This window comes from Scylla paramamosain, chromosome 15, assembly GCF_035594125.1.
Source record: "Scylla paramamosain isolate STU-SP2022 chromosome 15, ASM3559412v1, whole genome shotgun sequence".
Lineage (NCBI taxonomy): Eukaryota > Metazoa > Arthropoda > Malacostraca > Decapoda > Portunidae > Scylla > Scylla paramamosain.
This window is the reverse complement of record NC_087165.1, coordinates 14,821,012-14,838,553: the sequence shown is the minus strand read 5'-3', so window position 1 is coordinate 14,838,553 and position 17,542 is coordinate 14,821,012. Positions and strand designations below refer to the sequence as shown.

The 17,542-nt window shown below is 37.6% G+C and overlaps 1 protein-coding gene across 3 annotated transcripts in view; it reads right to left on the bottom strand.

Annotated features, from left to right (window-relative positions):
- LOC135107499 (replication protein A 70 kDa DNA-binding subunit-like) overlaps positions 1 to 16,079 on the bottom strand; it is a 31,517-nt gene extending 15,438 nt beyond the window's left edge. The window contains exons 1-6 of one of the 3 annotated variants that reach the window (XM_064017446.1): positions 15,926 to 16,079; positions 12,578 to 12,625; positions 11,067 to 11,255; positions 7,609 to 7,780; positions 1,950 to 2,073; positions 487 to 649 (exon numbers count right to left, since the gene is read on the bottom strand). In XM_064017446.1, the coding sequence (XP_063873516.1) occupies positions 487 to 649; positions 1,950 to 2,073; positions 7,609 to 7,780; positions 11,067 to 11,255; positions 12,578 to 12,625; positions 15,926 to 15,955 (726 nt within the window). In that variant the 5' untranslated portion in view covers positions 15,956 to 16,079. Of the gene's footprint in view, positions 1 to 486; positions 650 to 1,949; positions 2,074 to 6,927; positions 7,166 to 7,608; positions 7,781 to 11,066; positions 11,256 to 12,577; positions 12,626 to 15,742; positions 15,875 to 15,925 lie in introns of those variants that run through there. The other 2 variants (XM_064017445.1, XM_064017447.1) reach the window with 2 other exon arrangements.
- Between the last annotated feature and the right edge of the window lie 1,463 nt (positions 16,080 to 17,542).

Sequence of the window (17,542 nt, the reverse complement as noted above, 5' to 3'; positions counted from 1 at the left end):
GTGAAACATTTACTCTACATGATAAATTAATAATTTTCATGCTCTCCAATCAAATATATGTTATCAAAGGAACAATAAAATGCTGTAAAATCTACACATTTCACTAAAAAGAGTCATCCAATAAGCAGCAATAACTGAGATGCCCTGGCATACACCACCCAGGAGTGGCTTGAGTTTGTATTCTTAAATGACCTGAGCTATCATTAAGACTAGTTTCAAAAGCAACAAAGTTAGGTTCTTATGGGTGTTTTTCCTACTGGCCATACATAATCCTTGTTAAACTACAGACTCATGAAAACACCCAAGAAAACTCAAATAACTAAAATATTTAAAAGTATGAATCTGATAGGTAGATAGACTACAATACAGTTGCACAAAGGACCAGTATTACAAAAATATGATGATAATAACATGAAATAGACCATCAAACAAACACTTGAGATTCATATCTTAACACAGATAATGAAATTCAAATTTCCTCCTTACCTCTATCATATCATAAAATTTGTCCACTTCATTATTGAAGGCAGTGGCCCGAATCTCTCCTGTCTCATCCAGAAGATCCATTGAAAAGAGCTTTCCTTCTCCCCTTGAGTTAGACCATGTACGGATGCCGGACTTGTTGGTGACACGAGCACAGATTGTCCACCTACCAGAGAGAACAAGTCATGGTTTAGTCTACCTCAACCACAAATTTAAACTTTCAAAAATGTGCACAAATGTGGCATGATCACTAACATTCTTTAAACACTCAAAACTGTCTACTGGAATCAGAAGGCAGGTGACCATTAGCTATTGCTGTGATACCTCTTGGAATTGATTCCTAAACTACAATGGATATGGTAACAGTAATTCCACTCCTGGCTCCCTCTAGTCTTTCAGAAAATAAGCAACATTTGCTTGTTCTTTAATGCTAAATATGTCTTTCTTGGTGTAAGAAGCTGGTTGGAATCATGGTTATACAGTCGTACCTCGGTACTCGACCGCCTCTATACTCGACCAAATCGGTGCTCGACCAAAAAATTCGAGTAGAAAATGCATCGGACCTCGAACAGATTTTCGGTACTCGACTAGCCGAGTCGACCCGAACGCGCTCCTCGGCCCTTCTCGGCCCTTCTCGGCCAGCGGGTAAGCATCAGTTCGACTCAGACCGCCAGCGGAGTAAGACGTACGCAGTTTGTTCGAGTATTTCTTCCCAGATTTAAACTTTTTCATGTTGCTCTAGCCCTTAACAATGGGTCCAAAGAAAGACAGTGATAAGGGGAAGGCAAAGAGGAAAACAGTGAGGACCACTATTGAACTGAAGAAGGAAATTATAGCAAAATATGAAAGTGGTGTACGAGTGTCCGACCTCGCGTCGCAGTACGAAATGGCAAAGTCAAGCCATTTCCACTATCTTGAAGCATAAGGAAGTGTTAAAGAAAGCTGATGTTGCAATGGGAGTGACAGCAATTAGTAAGCAAAGGCCTCAGATAATGGAAGAAATGGTAAGAACGGATTAAAATACTTTCCATTATTTCTTATGGGAAAATTGGTTTCGGTGTTCGAACAAATCGGTGCTCGACCACCACCTCAGAACGGATTATGGTCGAGTACCGAGGTACGTCTGTACTCTCATAATGATTTTTGAGTAAGTTTTTAAATGCAACATACATTTTATACATTTCCTAGAGAGAAAAGGAAATCTGCATTAAAATTTCAGTTGAAGCATATCATAAAAGGAATACTAGTTAAATAACTAGTCTTGTTTAAAAAGGAGTGCATGTGTGAAACAGATGCAAGTAATGATGGAACATCTACAGTTAAACAAGAAGGGAGTGTATAGATAGAGAGAAGTGGAAGTTCAGCTACTATAGCCATCCTCAACTGGGATATTCCCAGAGGGAGTAAGATGTCAGGGGAATAAGGATAAATTACTTAAAAATAAATAACTAAGTATCTGGACTCACCTATTTTGGTATGGAGTGAGGGATTCAATAGGATGAACATTGCCACCTGATGGAGTCTTTGTCACACATGGTCCCTTGGCAGGTGCATTGTGCTGGGCAAGAGGAATGCGTGCCACATTTCCCCCTGTTCAACAACAGTAATAAACCATGATCACTTCTGAGAGAGAGAGAGAGAGAGAGAGAGAGAGAGAGAGAGAGAGAGAGCAGAGAGAGAGAGAGAGAGAGAGAGAGAGAGAGAGAGAGAGAGAGAGAGAGAGAGAGAGAGAGAGAGAGAGAGAGAGAGAGAGAGAGAGAGATTCCTTGTGCTGCACCCTTAATGCTGAAGGAAGAGGTAGACAAACTGACTTCATACTGATCATCACAATACTACATTGCCAATAACAATTCTTGATCTCCTCCTTTCAATGGCAGAAGCATAGTGGTGCTTCATAGAGAATACACTATGCTTGATGACTGAGAGAGAGAATGAGTCAGAACAAACATGAATATAAGTAGTGAATGATACACATAATCCTGAATAATGTGGAAAATTTCAATGTGAAAAAATTTTAATCAGTGGATTGCCTGGCTATTAAGTTCTTCACATGAAGGCTAGTATGATGCACTGAGGAGGAATATGCAAGGGTCTGGTTGTCCCAAGCATTCTGTATGGTTTGGATGTGGTAGCACTGAGTACGGAGTGGGATATGGAAGTAAAAAAAAAAAAAAAAAAAAAAAAAAAAAAAAAAAAAAAAAAAAAGGAATAAGACTGAATGCATCAAGGAATACAGCAAAAGAAGCCCTAAGATGGGATATGGGACTAAGCACAATTAAATGAAAAACAGGTAAAAGCAACAAAAATAAAATACATGTGGAAAGATGAAGTGATACAAGACCAGTACAAAATTTTTCTCAGGAGTAAGAGGAATAGCTAATGACTGAAAACAATTTATCTATTTACTGAAGTTCCTGCCATGTAAGACTTAAAAAAAAAAAAAAAAAAAAAAAAAAAAAAAAAAAAAATGCTCCAAAAATCACCCTGTGTCTTATACCCCCATTGGTTAAGTTTGGGTAGGCCTAAGAGTTATGGTTACCAGTACTAGAATAACAGCCTAAACACCGCTGTTTGACCCCAGAATGAAATATATGTTTATATATCATTAGATAATGATTACAAAATAAAAATTGTGCTAAAAATGACCAGATAATGATTACGAACCAAAATGATGTTAAAACGTAAAAGCCAATTGCTATGACTGAAGCACATCATTCGATGGGCCTTACCTTACGTGAATAAAATTCATGGTAAATTTATTTAAGGTAATGAATAGCTTTATGCTGAAGTCATAGCCATAATTTGTATGAAGAAAATGGCCTTAGCTGGTTGTTTCGTACATGGCTGCACACACAACCTTAACATGCGCAGGGAGTGTTTTGTTTATGATTTCAAGTTGAGAGCTGCTCAGGCTAGGAGCACTGTAACTTTTCAGCCAATAGTGGAACATCTTGAACACAGTGGAAGACAGAAAGCAACATAAAGTAGTATCATAGTCATAATTGTTCTGCAACAGTTATGATCACTGATAAACTGGTATGATATTTTCTGTTCTTCTGTGTTGGTTTGAGTTGCAACTTGAACCAAAGCCTGATTGAGGGGGCAGGCTATAAAGTTCAGGGAAAAGTGGGGCTCATTTTATTTTTTTCTAAATATCCTGTGCCAAATTATAGGTGCATCTTATACTCCAATGAGTCATATGCAGCATATACCTAGCCATCCATCCATATATCTGTCTCTCTGACACCATGCTTTCTAAGTGTCCCCAACAGAGATGGCCATGGCAGAAGATTTTCCACCCCTCCCTATCCAAACATCCCCTTCTTGCTTGTTCACATGCTTAGCTTCTACTAACACCTTTCACACAGTTTTTACCCAATACTTCCACCTTCTAAGTGGTATTCCTCTTCAATTAACATCTTTAACTTCACTTTGCAAACTCAACTTTCCATCCTTTCAATATGGCCATACTATCATATTGTTTTCCTTTTCACCCATTCCACCACTCCACAATCATTTTAACAAATGAGGTGTCCTGCATTAGAAGGGCCACTCATGCCAAAATAAAGTGAGAAAAATGTGTTCACAGTTTCACAAACTTCTGACAACCATAACTTTCTTATTATATATGCTAAGACAATGAACTTGGTCTCAAAATAACCACTAGACAACTAAAATCATGATGGTCTAGAAAATGTTTGAGATTATGACATTCACTACCTAATTCTTGCATATTTTTCTGCAAATTGTATAATGGTTTCAGAAGTTTACTGAAGTTTGAGTGCATTTTTCTCTGAATACTGCACACAATAATGATAATTTATTAGTGAACATAAAAACAAAAAATTACATAGTGAAAAATGGTGAAGGAAACTGGGCAATGGCTGAAGGGCTGCTCATCCAGTTACTCTACTACCATTATTATTACCATTACCCAATAGAAAAGGCATCTGTTCAAGGTCAATGCACCACTTGTATCACCATGTGGTGACAGCTTTACAAGCCCCTCCTCTTGCATAACATGATGTATACAATTGTCAGACATTTTTAGGAAAGTTTGGTGATTGTAGCACTAATATGCATGTATACAGCAGAAAAGCTGGGAGCGTCCTTTCTGTGTCTCAACCAAGACACCAAAAACAAAAGGAACTATGGTGGATGAATGCATTGGCTGAGAGCATCACATTATCAGAGGAGAGGGCTCTGATTGGCTGATGCCCTCCCTAGACTGGAGTGAGCTGCCCATCTTATATGGAATTTGCCTGAGAAAACTTTCTGAATTATAACAGCTACTCATCCTGGATGGGCAGTCCTTCTAAACAGGAATACTGCTCAGCAGCATGTTATGCCAGCATTGACGGTCAACTAAACATCAAAATTATTCTCCCCTTGTAAAGATTTTTGACCTTACTGGTGGGACACTCATCCACTCCAGGTGAAAATTAAGAACTCAACAGAGTGCTCTACAAAGTTATCTTAGCTTTGGTCAGGGTGGTGCCTCAAATTACTACTTGGTATATAACACTAACAGTTACAATTCTAAAAATACTAACCAATCTTGGAGAGAGGTGTGAATTGGAGATGACTGAGCCATGCCAGTATAATGTTCAGAGATGGAAGCAGACTGCATGCTATATTAGACTAATGTTATGATTAATGATGGAATGAGTCGCAAGTCATATCAGTGTTAAGGTCAGTGATGAACTATGACATGCTGTAAGGTGCCACTGTTTTAAATGCTAGGTATTGTAAGGTTGTGATTACTAAAAGATGTACATACAAGTAATTGATCAACTGTCAAGAATGTACAGTAGTTTGCATCACTCTAGGTTGTTGTAGCTCGCATAACAGAACACTAAGCAAGCAATTGTTTATGGTGTTAGTAAACTGTTTCAATTAAACAGATGAGAGAGAGAGAGAGAGAGAGAGAGAGAGAGAGAGAGAGAGAGAGAGAGAGAGAGAGAGAGAGAGAGAGAGAGAGAGAGAGAGAGAGAGAGAGAGAGAGAGAGAGAGAGAGAGAGAGAGCCGCTAATTATATTACTTAACTCCTTGCAGCAGTAATGGTGATTCACCGCCAACTTGGCAAATTAGAGAACGTCGCAGTGAGCGTTTTGATACCAGATAGCGCCAGAATTTTTAATTCTCGCCGGAAAAAAAATACTTTTTGGGGCAAGGTTTTACAAGCTTACAAAGGTGTATCATTGCACAGTAATGCGTCTGAATTTTAAGTCAATTAATTTCGTGATAACTGACAGCACATGACATTGTTTGAGCCTCTATTCATAATTTCAGATGATATTCTTAAAAGAGCCTATAAGTGTATCAAGGCAGGCAATCTGTAATTTTCTACTGACCTCAATGGAAGTATACTAATATATACTTGCATTTTCATGTACTAAACAACAGGCAAATCCATTTAATGTAATGAAAATATAATTTTGTATCAGACTTTATTTTTGCGGTACGATCACTATCCTCGGGTACTTGGGCAGCAAGCAAACCAAAACACAGGACCACGCTTACTCGACTACCCTGCACAATGGATACATCACCGCCACAATCATGGACTACAGCGGAATTAAGAAAATTCCTGAAAGAACGAGCTATACCCTATTCTGGATATAGTAAAGCAAAGTAAAGGCCTTTGTATCGGCCAGAAACTGAGAGGCTATTCTTTACACTTTACACTCCTTCCTAAAGGCGCGCGGCGCTTTCTTTAACTGAAGAATCATGATCAAGATAAGAACGTCGTACGTCCGCCAGCGGTGCTGTTCTTTTTTTATTTCACTGATTACTTTCATATACAGGACGTGTCAGTGATATCTGATATTTTTAAACATTCCCAGATAAAATGCACAAGCTGAAATCAACATCCTTTTATTTTTACTGTTCATACTTACTTAAAAAAAAATAATTACCTATTTTTAGTTTTATCTTATAATTCAATTAACAAAGCCTTATCATACACCAGTAAGTATGAATATTAATATTAAGGGTTATGTTTTTAATTTTAGATACACTTGTGCAGCAATTCATGCTGTACTTTTCCTGCACATCGATTTCAAATTTAACTAAGATACCCCTTTGCCCCAGGAAATCGGAGACAATTAAAAATGCTGGCGCTGATAGGTATCTACCAGCCTCACTGCGACGTCTCTAATTAGGAACACACACCGTGTGCACAACACACCACAATGACCTAACGATAACCAGAATGTTTGTACAGCACTTACATACACCCCAAACCACCACCACCATCCCACCACAAAGATAACAACCCATACACAACATTGATTGGTGACAAAACCTGCTTCTGCCTGATCATCCAACCCAACCACCACCCAACAGTAACAGCAATGTACAGCACTAACACAAATGCACCAAACCGCCAGCAACCCAAGTACACCAAACCACAAACAACGTGAGAGTGGCAATGAAAATTACTGGTTGCACTGCACCAGCTGGTGCCCACTCTGCCAGCCAACAGCTGACTGTTGATAGTTCCAGGTTGGTGTGAACCACACAGTTGCCTCCGCCTTGCCGTCATCTTATCAGCAGGCAATGTTGCCAAGTATACAAATACATCTAAACACTCATCTGGGTATTTCCTCAACCCACACCACAATTTAGCTTGTATTTTATCAAATATAATAGCTGATTTTTCCATGATAAAGTGTGATTTCCTGCATTGTAAAAATAATCGGGTTCCAATGGGGGGGACGCAAAAAAAGTGAACTGGTGATAACTGAACCACGATAGACTGAGAGTTCACTGTATTAAGTGTTGCCCTTTAGTTAAGAGTTGGTTTGATCATTCTCTTTTTATTTGCAACAGTGAAAGTTTTCAGGATTATAAAGCAACATGCATCAAGACTAACAACTTCACTGTTCTCAAGTACACAGGGAACTTGTTTGATCTAAATCTCATTGAAATTTTAAAATTAATGTGGATGAGAAAGTATTGTCAAAGTATTTCATCTAATTGTTTGGCTTTTGATAAATAGAAGATCTGAATGGCATTCCTTTGTAGTGACCAATTTTCCCATCAAATCAAACTTTCAGTGTTTACACTTTTAACTGATTATCATGTAGTTAAATAAAATACAGAATACAATAAAGGAACTACCTGCAGATGACATGTTTGGTGCAACTTTGGATGCTGGAGCTTTGTACTGTTGCTGTGGTTGTTCCTGTTGTTGTGCAGCAATCTTACTGGAATCATAGGTGACAGGAGTGCCTATTTTCTTTCCAACTTCTGCACCTGTCATGATCACACTGAGATCAAGGATAATCAATACCTGAAAAGGTCAAAATTCAACTTTAAAAAATAATGAATAAAATCTACAAAATTTAAAAAATCCAACCAAACACATACAGAGAATTATTCCAGTTTCTACTTTCTCAACCCCTGGTCTGGACTTTAAATTTTACAAAGACTTTGGTTTCAGAAACTAGTGAAGATTCTTGCAACATGCCAGATTATAAGTGGTGCATAAACTCAGATTGTATTTTGGAGAGAGGAGAGAGGGAGAGAGAGAGATGAGAGAGAGAGAGAGAGAGAGGAGAGAGAGAGAGAGAGAGAGGAGAGAGAGGAGAGAGAGAGAGAGAGAGAGAGAGAGAGAGAGAGAGAGAGAGAGAGAGAGAGAGAGAGAGAGAGAGAGAGAGAGAGAGTTAGTTTTGTTGCTGTAATATCCTCTATTAGTGTATCCCTCTGTACACAATCTTTACCATTGTTCACTGAACCTATTTCTACAAAGTTCATTAAGGGGTGCCCACCCCATATGGGTAAAAAATGGCATGTTTCAAAATGTGCATTATCCTTCTAGGATCATCGTCAGGGTATTTATTCCCTCAAAAAAGCACTGGTGATGGGTTTGAAGTCTATTTAAATGTCCTGCACCATGAGACAAAAGGGGATGTGGTGTCAGGAAACATCCTACAAAATTGTGTTAAACAGTTTGTTTTCACCTGAATGTAGTAGCAAGGGTTATGATCTTATTCCTCCTTGAAGTCTGATAATATAGGTTTCACATGGTAGTATCTGGTAGGAAGTAGCTTGTCCAGCTAGGATGCTCTGACTCAGTCAGTAGCTTCTATTATGCCTTGGATGAGAGTGGTTTTATAGCTCCCTGCTCCCTGCCTTCTCTCCCTTATTGCTCTTTCTACCCACTCAATGATGGATGGGAGGGAGAAAACAAATGCTAAGCAGTAGCTGATATATATTACAAGTGTAAGAATGAAGAAAAAAGAGAAGGATGTTGCCTTGTCTCTGCATTCACTCAAGGAAGGACAAACTACTGCATCCCCCTCCTTATTCCTCCTTCACTGCCTGGCCCCTCCAGTAACAAAGAAAATAAGAACATTGCAAGAAGAGGAGAGGAAGAGAACGAACTATATATGGTGATAACATTATCTAAGTGGGATGCATATTCCTTTGTGTTCAGTGGTTATTTATAATAACTGTGCACAAAAAACTGCACTGATAGTATAAAAACCAAACAAGAGTTGTATACTCTGGGCTAGTCTTGGATCACTGTTAATGCCAACAAAACTACACCAGCACCATATAATGTCACTCTTACGAGTAGCACTTACTACTGTGGTGTGCAACAATGGGAGTATGCAGGATGCCAAGAATTTTAATCCCAGTGAAGAGTTGGGATTTTTCTCAGGTACCTGCCACGTGGAGCTAATCCACTGTAAAACAGTGGTCCCTTAAAAAGCCAAACTAATATGGCTGTCAAAGGACACTGTGATCCTCTATATTCATCTCACCATAGGTTTTGTATCTCAGATGCTGCCTCAATTGAAGTTATAAAGAAAAAGGGGATAAGAAAGGCTATGATGGCTTTCATTTTCTCATTTTCATTAAATTTTACAGCCAGCTTGATAATGGTCAAGGATTACCAATAATAATAACCTCACAAATAGTGAAACATATACTGTATTTGATGGCTTATAAGATGTGACTTTTTTCCAAAAAAGTCTCAGAAAATGAGCCTGTGTCTTACAAGGACAAGGTTCAGCTTTGGGGCAGTGGACAATGGCAAGACTATGGCAAAAGTGGCCCTTAAATCAAACCCCAAACATCTTCACACATCTAAACAAAGTGATGATTACTTCTACACTACAAACTTTTTTTTTTTTTTTTTTGCAAGGTAATATCGTATAACAAGTTGAACTTACCAGTAATTCACATAAAAATAACACCAGTTAGGAAGAAATTAAGTGACAACATTTACATTGCATGCACCTTAGTATGATGCCATTATTCCTTGAGGTAAGACACCTTCATACAATTGAAACTGCACTTACCTTTTAACATTCTCATCTTGCATACATGTTCAACAAAACTTGAAGCTAATGAGAAACTATTTTTTTTTTTTTTTTTTAGAAAACAGCTTACTACCTAACAAAACAAAAGATTTTATAAGTGAAGAGAGCATTAAACAAAATATTATTACCCCTATGGGCTTTGACAATGTCACTGCCTACATCATATTTGTTTACGTCTCACAGCTGGATTGATTTAAGAATCAGTGTTGTCAGGTCCTTGCAAACATGTTTAAAATGTAAAATATTAGGATCTAATATGAATACATATGAGAGGGCTTCAAATGTCAGATGAAACACTTCACTTCATATTCAGAATTTAAACCTGCTTATTTATTTATTTTTTTATCATTATTTTTTTAATGCCTGCCCAAACTGAGGTGCATCTTATAAGCTTATAAGCCATCAAATACAATACATATTGCACCATCTTTCAGTTAGAGGAGAGAAACTGACAAGACAAAAAGCTTTTGACTCCATCTTGTCTAGAATTGCAGTACGAGTGGAATCCCCACTGCATAGATGTGAAACATATTCCATATATAGACAGATAAGGCCTCTGTACAGAGTTACCAACTGAGAGATGAGAAAAATTGGTAGAGATGACTCAGAATGCCTAACTTCATAGAAGCTGTTTTAGCTAGAAATGAAATGTGAAATTTCCAGTTTAGATTATTAATAAAGGACACACCAAGGATGTTCATTGTAGAAGGAGATGGTTGAGTGTCGCTGAAGAGGGAATAGTTATCTGGAAGGTTGTGTGAAGTTGACTGATGGAAGAATTGAGTTTTTTGAGGCATTGAATAATACTAAGTTTGCTCTGCCCCAATAAAAAATATTACCACAATAGCTTCCTTGTGCAAGCTGTTTCATTCCTGAAGGGTTGGACACCTATGAAAAGAAGTGGAAAAGTGCAAGATTTCTATATAAATATGCCTTGGAGATGTTATTGTTTTTTCTGCAAATAAATAAATAAATAGTTGCCTATGTTCTCATTTATTCATTGTTAATATGGCTGCTGAAACTCACATATGATCTTTTGATATATTCAATGTTTTGGCACCTGTTTCATCCTATAAATGCTGAAAGACAGAACTTTTACTGTAGTATATATATACAGATGAACAGATGGATAGATAGACAAATATGTATAGATACATAGTTACCAGAATGGCAAATAAAATTTCTTGGTTATCCCTAATAATTCTTTGTATTACCTGGCATAAGTTATATTCCATTACTAAAACCAACCTTCTTATTCTCCTGAACAGTGTTGCACACATATCTGTCCATACGGATAATGGAGTTGTTTGTGATGTCGCCCGAGTCTACTTTTGGGTTCAGCTGTGTGGCCAACATAGCAAAACTGTTGGACCATTTCCCATCAGAGAGGAGGAGACGCCACCGCTCTTGAGAACTATTGGGAATCCGCTTCATTGTCTGCAGGGTCACAATCACCAAATATTAACAAAAACATGCAAATATTAGAAATCTAACAATTTCAGCAGTATCAAAAGACTTTCAATGTGAAGAAAAAACTGCCTAAAACTCAAACAAGCAAATAAATAAATAATGAACATAATACAGCACCTAACAGTTGGGGCAAGTATTCTTCATTCTCACAACATAGTGACCTTCCAAGTGCCTTAACTCTCTCTCTCTCTCTCTCTCTCTCTCTCTCTCTCTCTCTCTCTCTCTCTCTCTCTCTCTCTCTCTCTCTCTCTCTCTCTCTCTCTCTCTCTCTCTCTCTCTCTCTCTCTTTGAGGAGTTCTGTTCAAGGGGAACAAAAAGACAGCAGAAGATGGAAGGAAGGAAGGAAGGAAGGAAGGAAGGAAGGAAGGAAGGAAGGAAGGAAGGAAGGAAGGAAGGAAGGAAGGAAGGAAGGAAGGAAGGAAGGAAGGAAGGAAGGAAGGAAGGAAGGAAGGAAGGAAGGAAGGAAGGAAGGAAGGAAGGAAGGAAGGAAGGAAGGAAGGAAGGGCCACTGAAGAAGCCAGCCTCAAGAAAATTGCACAAAAAAATCATACAAAATTACATGGTGTCTTAAAACCTCTCTCTTGAAAAAGTTTGTCATAGGCATTGGGAAATACAGAATCAAGCAGAGAGTTCTAGAGTTTACCAGTAAAAGGGATGAAAGACTTATAATATATACTGGTTAACTCTTGCATTAAAAATGTGAGAGAAGGTAGAAAGCTTTCTGCATTGAGTCCATAGAAGGCATGCAGTTAGCAATATCAGAAGAGCAGTTAGCATGATGGTAGCAACAGAGATAGGATCTTGTGGCAAAGAGAGGTTGGAAATAGTCAGTGTGAGGTAAGTTGATGAGATGAAATGGTTTTGATTCTATCCTGTTCAAGAGAAGTAAGAGTGGAATCCCTCCCCCCATACATATATGTGAACTTGTAAAGAATACTTCATACATGGCTGGATATAGAGTTACCTGGTAGTTGAGGGTGGGGTGGGGATAAAATTTGAGGAAAATTGGTAAACACCCCAGAACACTTAACTTTAAAGAGGCTGTTCTAGTGAGACAAACTGTAGGAGATGTGAGATGTAAACCCCACACCCACTGTGTGGCTGATATAATACCACATTGTTGCTAATAACACCACACTGTGGCTGATAACACACAGTAATATACCACAATGTGCAGGAGATAAAGGAATTAATTACTCACTCATTATAGAATGAAAAAAAATTATGAACTGGGTTTTTTTTCCAGAGTTGTTAATGGGAAAATGGCACCATTATTATATCATACTCACCAAAATCTGGACAACAGGTTTTTCTGGATGTCCCCCATCCACAATATTCTGCAAATAAAGGATGTACATTAAAAGCTATGAAAAGATTATAAACTATGAAGAATACAATATACAGAATGAATATACAAAAGCACTCATGGTGTCAAATGTCTTTAGGTAAAGTAAAAGTAGGTTTAGTGTACTTCAGGTGTAATGCAAATCAGGAATGCAGTAATGATGGAATTTACCCACAGAGAAGTAAAAACTTAACAACAAAAATGGCAAATATTCAAACATTTAAAGAAATCAGGCAAGGATCAGAATTCAAGTTATGTAATCATTATCAGTGAATAACAGGAGAGAGAGAGAGAGAGAGAGAGAGAGAGAGAGAGAGAGAGAGAGAGAGAGAGAGAGAGAGAGAGAGAGAGAGAGAGAGAGAGAGAGAGAGAGAGAGAGAGAGAGAGAGAGAGAGAGAGAGAGAGAGAGAGAGAGAGAGAAGGAATAAGGAATAAATACAATTTTGCATAAGAATTAAAAAAAAAGTAATGAATGCAAATATTAAATTCACTTATTTTATTTTATTATTATTTTTAACATAAGAAGGACTCTGGCCAAAGTCAACAAAAACAGAGGGAAACTGCCCACTCAAGATGTCAGTCCTTTGAAAAGACAGCCTGAAAGCAAATCCAAATTTAGAGAGGTGTTTTGAAACCTCCCTTTTCACTTTAGTCATAGACTGGAAGATATACAGTGATCAATTATTGAATACTGTGGAATGATACCTTTTCTTTAGGGTTTTCATTGCTGGAGGCACTGGCAAGGGAAATAAATAAAAAAAAATAAAATAAATAAATAAATAAATAAATAAATAAATAAATAAATAAATAAATAAAATAAACAAATAAATAAAAAGACCCACAGAGGTTCCAGTCCTAACAGAAAGGTCAAAAGCATCATCCAAAATTGGAGGATATGTTTCTTGACACCTCCCTCCTGGTCATAGGAAAGAGGAAAGAAATACAGACTCAGGGAGTTCTAGAGTTTACCAGAAAAAGGGATGAGTGACTGAGAATACTGGTTAACTCTTGCATTAGTGAAGTGGACAGAATAAAGGTGAAAGTAGAAAGTCTTGTGCAGTGAGAATGTGGGAGGATGGGAGGCATGCAGTTAGTATAAAAAAAAAAAAAAAAGTCTGCAAAAATATCGGTAAAAATAGCAAAAGATGCGACAATGCAGCAATGAGAGAGAGACTTAAGACAGTTAGAGAGGAGTTGATACGATGAAATGCTTTTGATTTCACCCATGATTAATTCTGTTTGTGAGCATCTATAGGAAAAAGCAGGGGTAATTATTTTAGTAGAGGACCATAACACCCTACACATTTAGAAGCATTCACTTTTATTTTCTTGGATACTGCAAAACTTACTTTATTGAATTTTTCATTACAAATTAATAGTTTCCATGACATAATGAATTTTTGTTTGGCAATGTGTGTTTGCTCTGTCTACAAATGTGTCTATATTGCCACCTTTTTCTTCTCGTGACCTGTAACTGTGGCAATCATTGTGGTCCAATCTGGTCTAAGGTAACCACTGATATATATATATAATATGATATATATATATATATATATATATATATATATATATATATATATATATATATATATATATATATATATATATATATATATACAGTAAAATCCCTCTTATCCGGCATCAACAGGACCGCCGACATGCCGGATGCTTCAGTATTGCCGGATACTTGAATAGAAGTGAAATTACGTCCACAATCACCACCCTACACTCACGCATCTTACCATAACAAAGATCAGCTGATCTGATCAGCTGCTTAAGTGTAAGCACAACACAGTTCCTCTTTTCTACAACTTTAGGCATGATGAAGGCGTCAGGCCGATAAACAGTGCACACACGGGACTGAGTCACTGAGTAAACACAGTGCAGTGGGCTGCAGGTGGCGCGAAGCAGTGCGCTCTGGTGGCGAGGGGACAAAGTATGCCTCGCGTGGGAATTTTAATCAATTTTATGAGTACACATTGATTTTTTATTGATTTTAAGGCTCGGAGAAAAATGTGCCGGATACTTGAAGCTGCCGGATACTCGAATGCTGGATGAGAGGGATTTTACTGTATACATATACATACATATATACATATATATATATATATATATATATATATATATATATATATATATATATATATATATATATATATATATATATATTTTTTTTTTTTTTTTTTTTTTTTTTTTAATGTGAAATATGTCATTTGCTAGGTTAGGTTAGATAAGGTTAGGTTAGATCAAGTTGAGTTAGGTTAGACTAGGTCAGATCAGGTCAGGTTAGGTCAGATTTGTTTAGGTCAGGTTGGGTTAAGTTAGATCAGGTCTGGTTAGGTTAAGTCAAATTACGTTAGGTTTGATCAGGTCAGGTTTGAACAGGTTAGGTTAGATTAGATTAGGTCAAGTTAGGGTTGCCTTCTTTTAAGCCATAATCTCCATTCAAGTATTGTAAAATTACCATTTTCATGTTCCCTGCCCATAAACCCCAAGATCATAGAGGAATGAGGGGAGAAGCAAAATGAAGTATTTGTCGTGTTTTATGTTCAAAACTGTCTACATGCAAAAAAAAATTTTAAAAATAAATAAATAAATGAATATCATAGTTTTGAACTTGATATCCAGTTTGCTCCTATTGTAAAAATTTACCTATTTTCTTCTTTGACAGTAAGTTAGCAAGCTTTTTTGGTGAAAAAGTCATAGAATTAATAGTCTGTGCACTTAATAGGCCAGCATAGGAAACTGCCAATTTGGAGAGTGCAATGACTTTTTCAACGTGTTGTCTGATTTCCCCAGGTACTCAAACAAGAGGGTGACAAGGGGCGGGGGGGAGGTTGGGCACGCTGGTGGGGAGACAAAGTGGTCCCAAAACGAGCCAATCAGCATTGACATTTACCTATACTGAACCTGAATTATTGATAAGCACTCCATCCAGCCACTTCCCCCATTTACAAGTATAAACTCCTTTACCAATAGATATACGCCTATATGCAGACGAATGAAACCCATGTCTTTGTGCAAGATATGAAATTCATACACCAAATTTCAATGCGACACCTATTACTTGTCTTGCCGCAAAACTTAATGTAATCTGAACATCACTCACGGAACAACACGAGGTGCTAGGTGTCCCATCAGGGCATTTACAAGGGCATCTCTGGCTGAGGGCGCCGCTACTTCTCCATAGCCCAGTGTGGAGGGAAACGTCACACCCGTGTAACATTATTATGACCACACCATCGTAATACTTCACACTCCATTGACATCACCGTCACCTGCGCATACTTACAGCAATCGCCCCCGTGGTAAGAGATTCCATTTCGCCGTTCTATGGTGCAATTGCCACCTCTTGTTCAGGACCAGCGCGTCTTCACACGTCGGCCACTGAGCTTTTGGCGGGAAGTGCTGGGGAACACGAACTCAACTGCATATCTCAACCTAGGTATTGTTTTAGGATTTTTTTTTTAAGCATATATACTATCTAAAATCAGAATAATTCTTAAGAAAGTAATTGCCTGATGAATAATAAAATAAAATAAAATCAGGATATATATATATATATATATATATATATATATATATATATATATATATATATATATATATATATATATATATATATATATATATATATATATATATATATATATATATATATATATATATATATATATATATATATATATATATATATATATATATATAAATTTTTTTTCCGCGCCATTTCATTTTAGCGGACAAAACTATTGTTCCTATACCTGTTGTTACCTAAGTTGGAGATATCCCCCAAATAGGCCCCACCAACACCTTTCTGTGATTGCCATGTGAGGTAGTAGGAGAGGTCTAACCTCTCTCTCTCTCTCTCTCTCTCTCTCTCTCTCTCTCTCTCTCTCAAAAGAGCTCTTCTTCTTCTTGTGACCTCTTCCGCTTTTTATCGCTTGATAGGCCCTCCTTCCCTTTGGTGTAATACTCTGGTCCATCCATTACCTGTAGAAAGAGAGGAACAAAACTACATATGTAACATGTTACGTTTCCTCCACGCCCGTACAAGGAGCTCCCATCATCCTTACTATCCTCTATTTTTCTCTTTCCCCTTGATATAGGCCCAGCACTGTGAGGACTCCATCGTCCTCCTCCTCTAATCTCTTGCTCCACTCATTTTCTATAATTTCAGTTACGGTGCCTATCAACCTGTCTCTCTCTTCTTTATACCTGACACTACACCAGAAAATGTTCCAGTCCCCCTCACCCCTCTACATGTGTTACATCTCTGATCCAGCTCAACCCTGTTCCTAGCCTTCAACTCAACCGTCCCTGTCCTTGCTTTCACTAACAACTTGCTACCCCAGTCTCCTACATGCCAGTGGAGTGCCTCAGGTCTCTCCTTCCACTTGTACCAATTCAATGTAGACTGTTTCTATTCCTGTCTGCCATCTAAATAACTACCTTTTTCTATCCTTTTCCTCACATCTCTGAGTCCTATTCTCCTCCAGTCCTAATCAAGATTTTCCCTCCTTTTCTACCTTCAGTTACTGTTTTATACCATAATAAAGTTTCAGATGTGTTAGGCCATTTTCCATGTATGGATAAAGTTGCATACCTTTCCTTTCTTTTTTTTTCTTTTTTTTTTTTTAGTTACTGCACACTATATCATGACATCATCATCAAAATTTCATGAAAACCTAGAATTCATATTTAGCAAGATATCTTGCTCTGAAATACTGTTACTTGCATCATGCAACAAGTGCCCCTGTCATTACTGATGTCTGCTGAGACTGATTATGTGCACTATAAGATAGCATCCAACTTCCATATCACAATTCACATGGTTGATGCTACAGATGATACGGTACTACCTTCTGACATTTTAAAAATGCTGGATTAGTCAGCCAATCCTGAAGGAAAA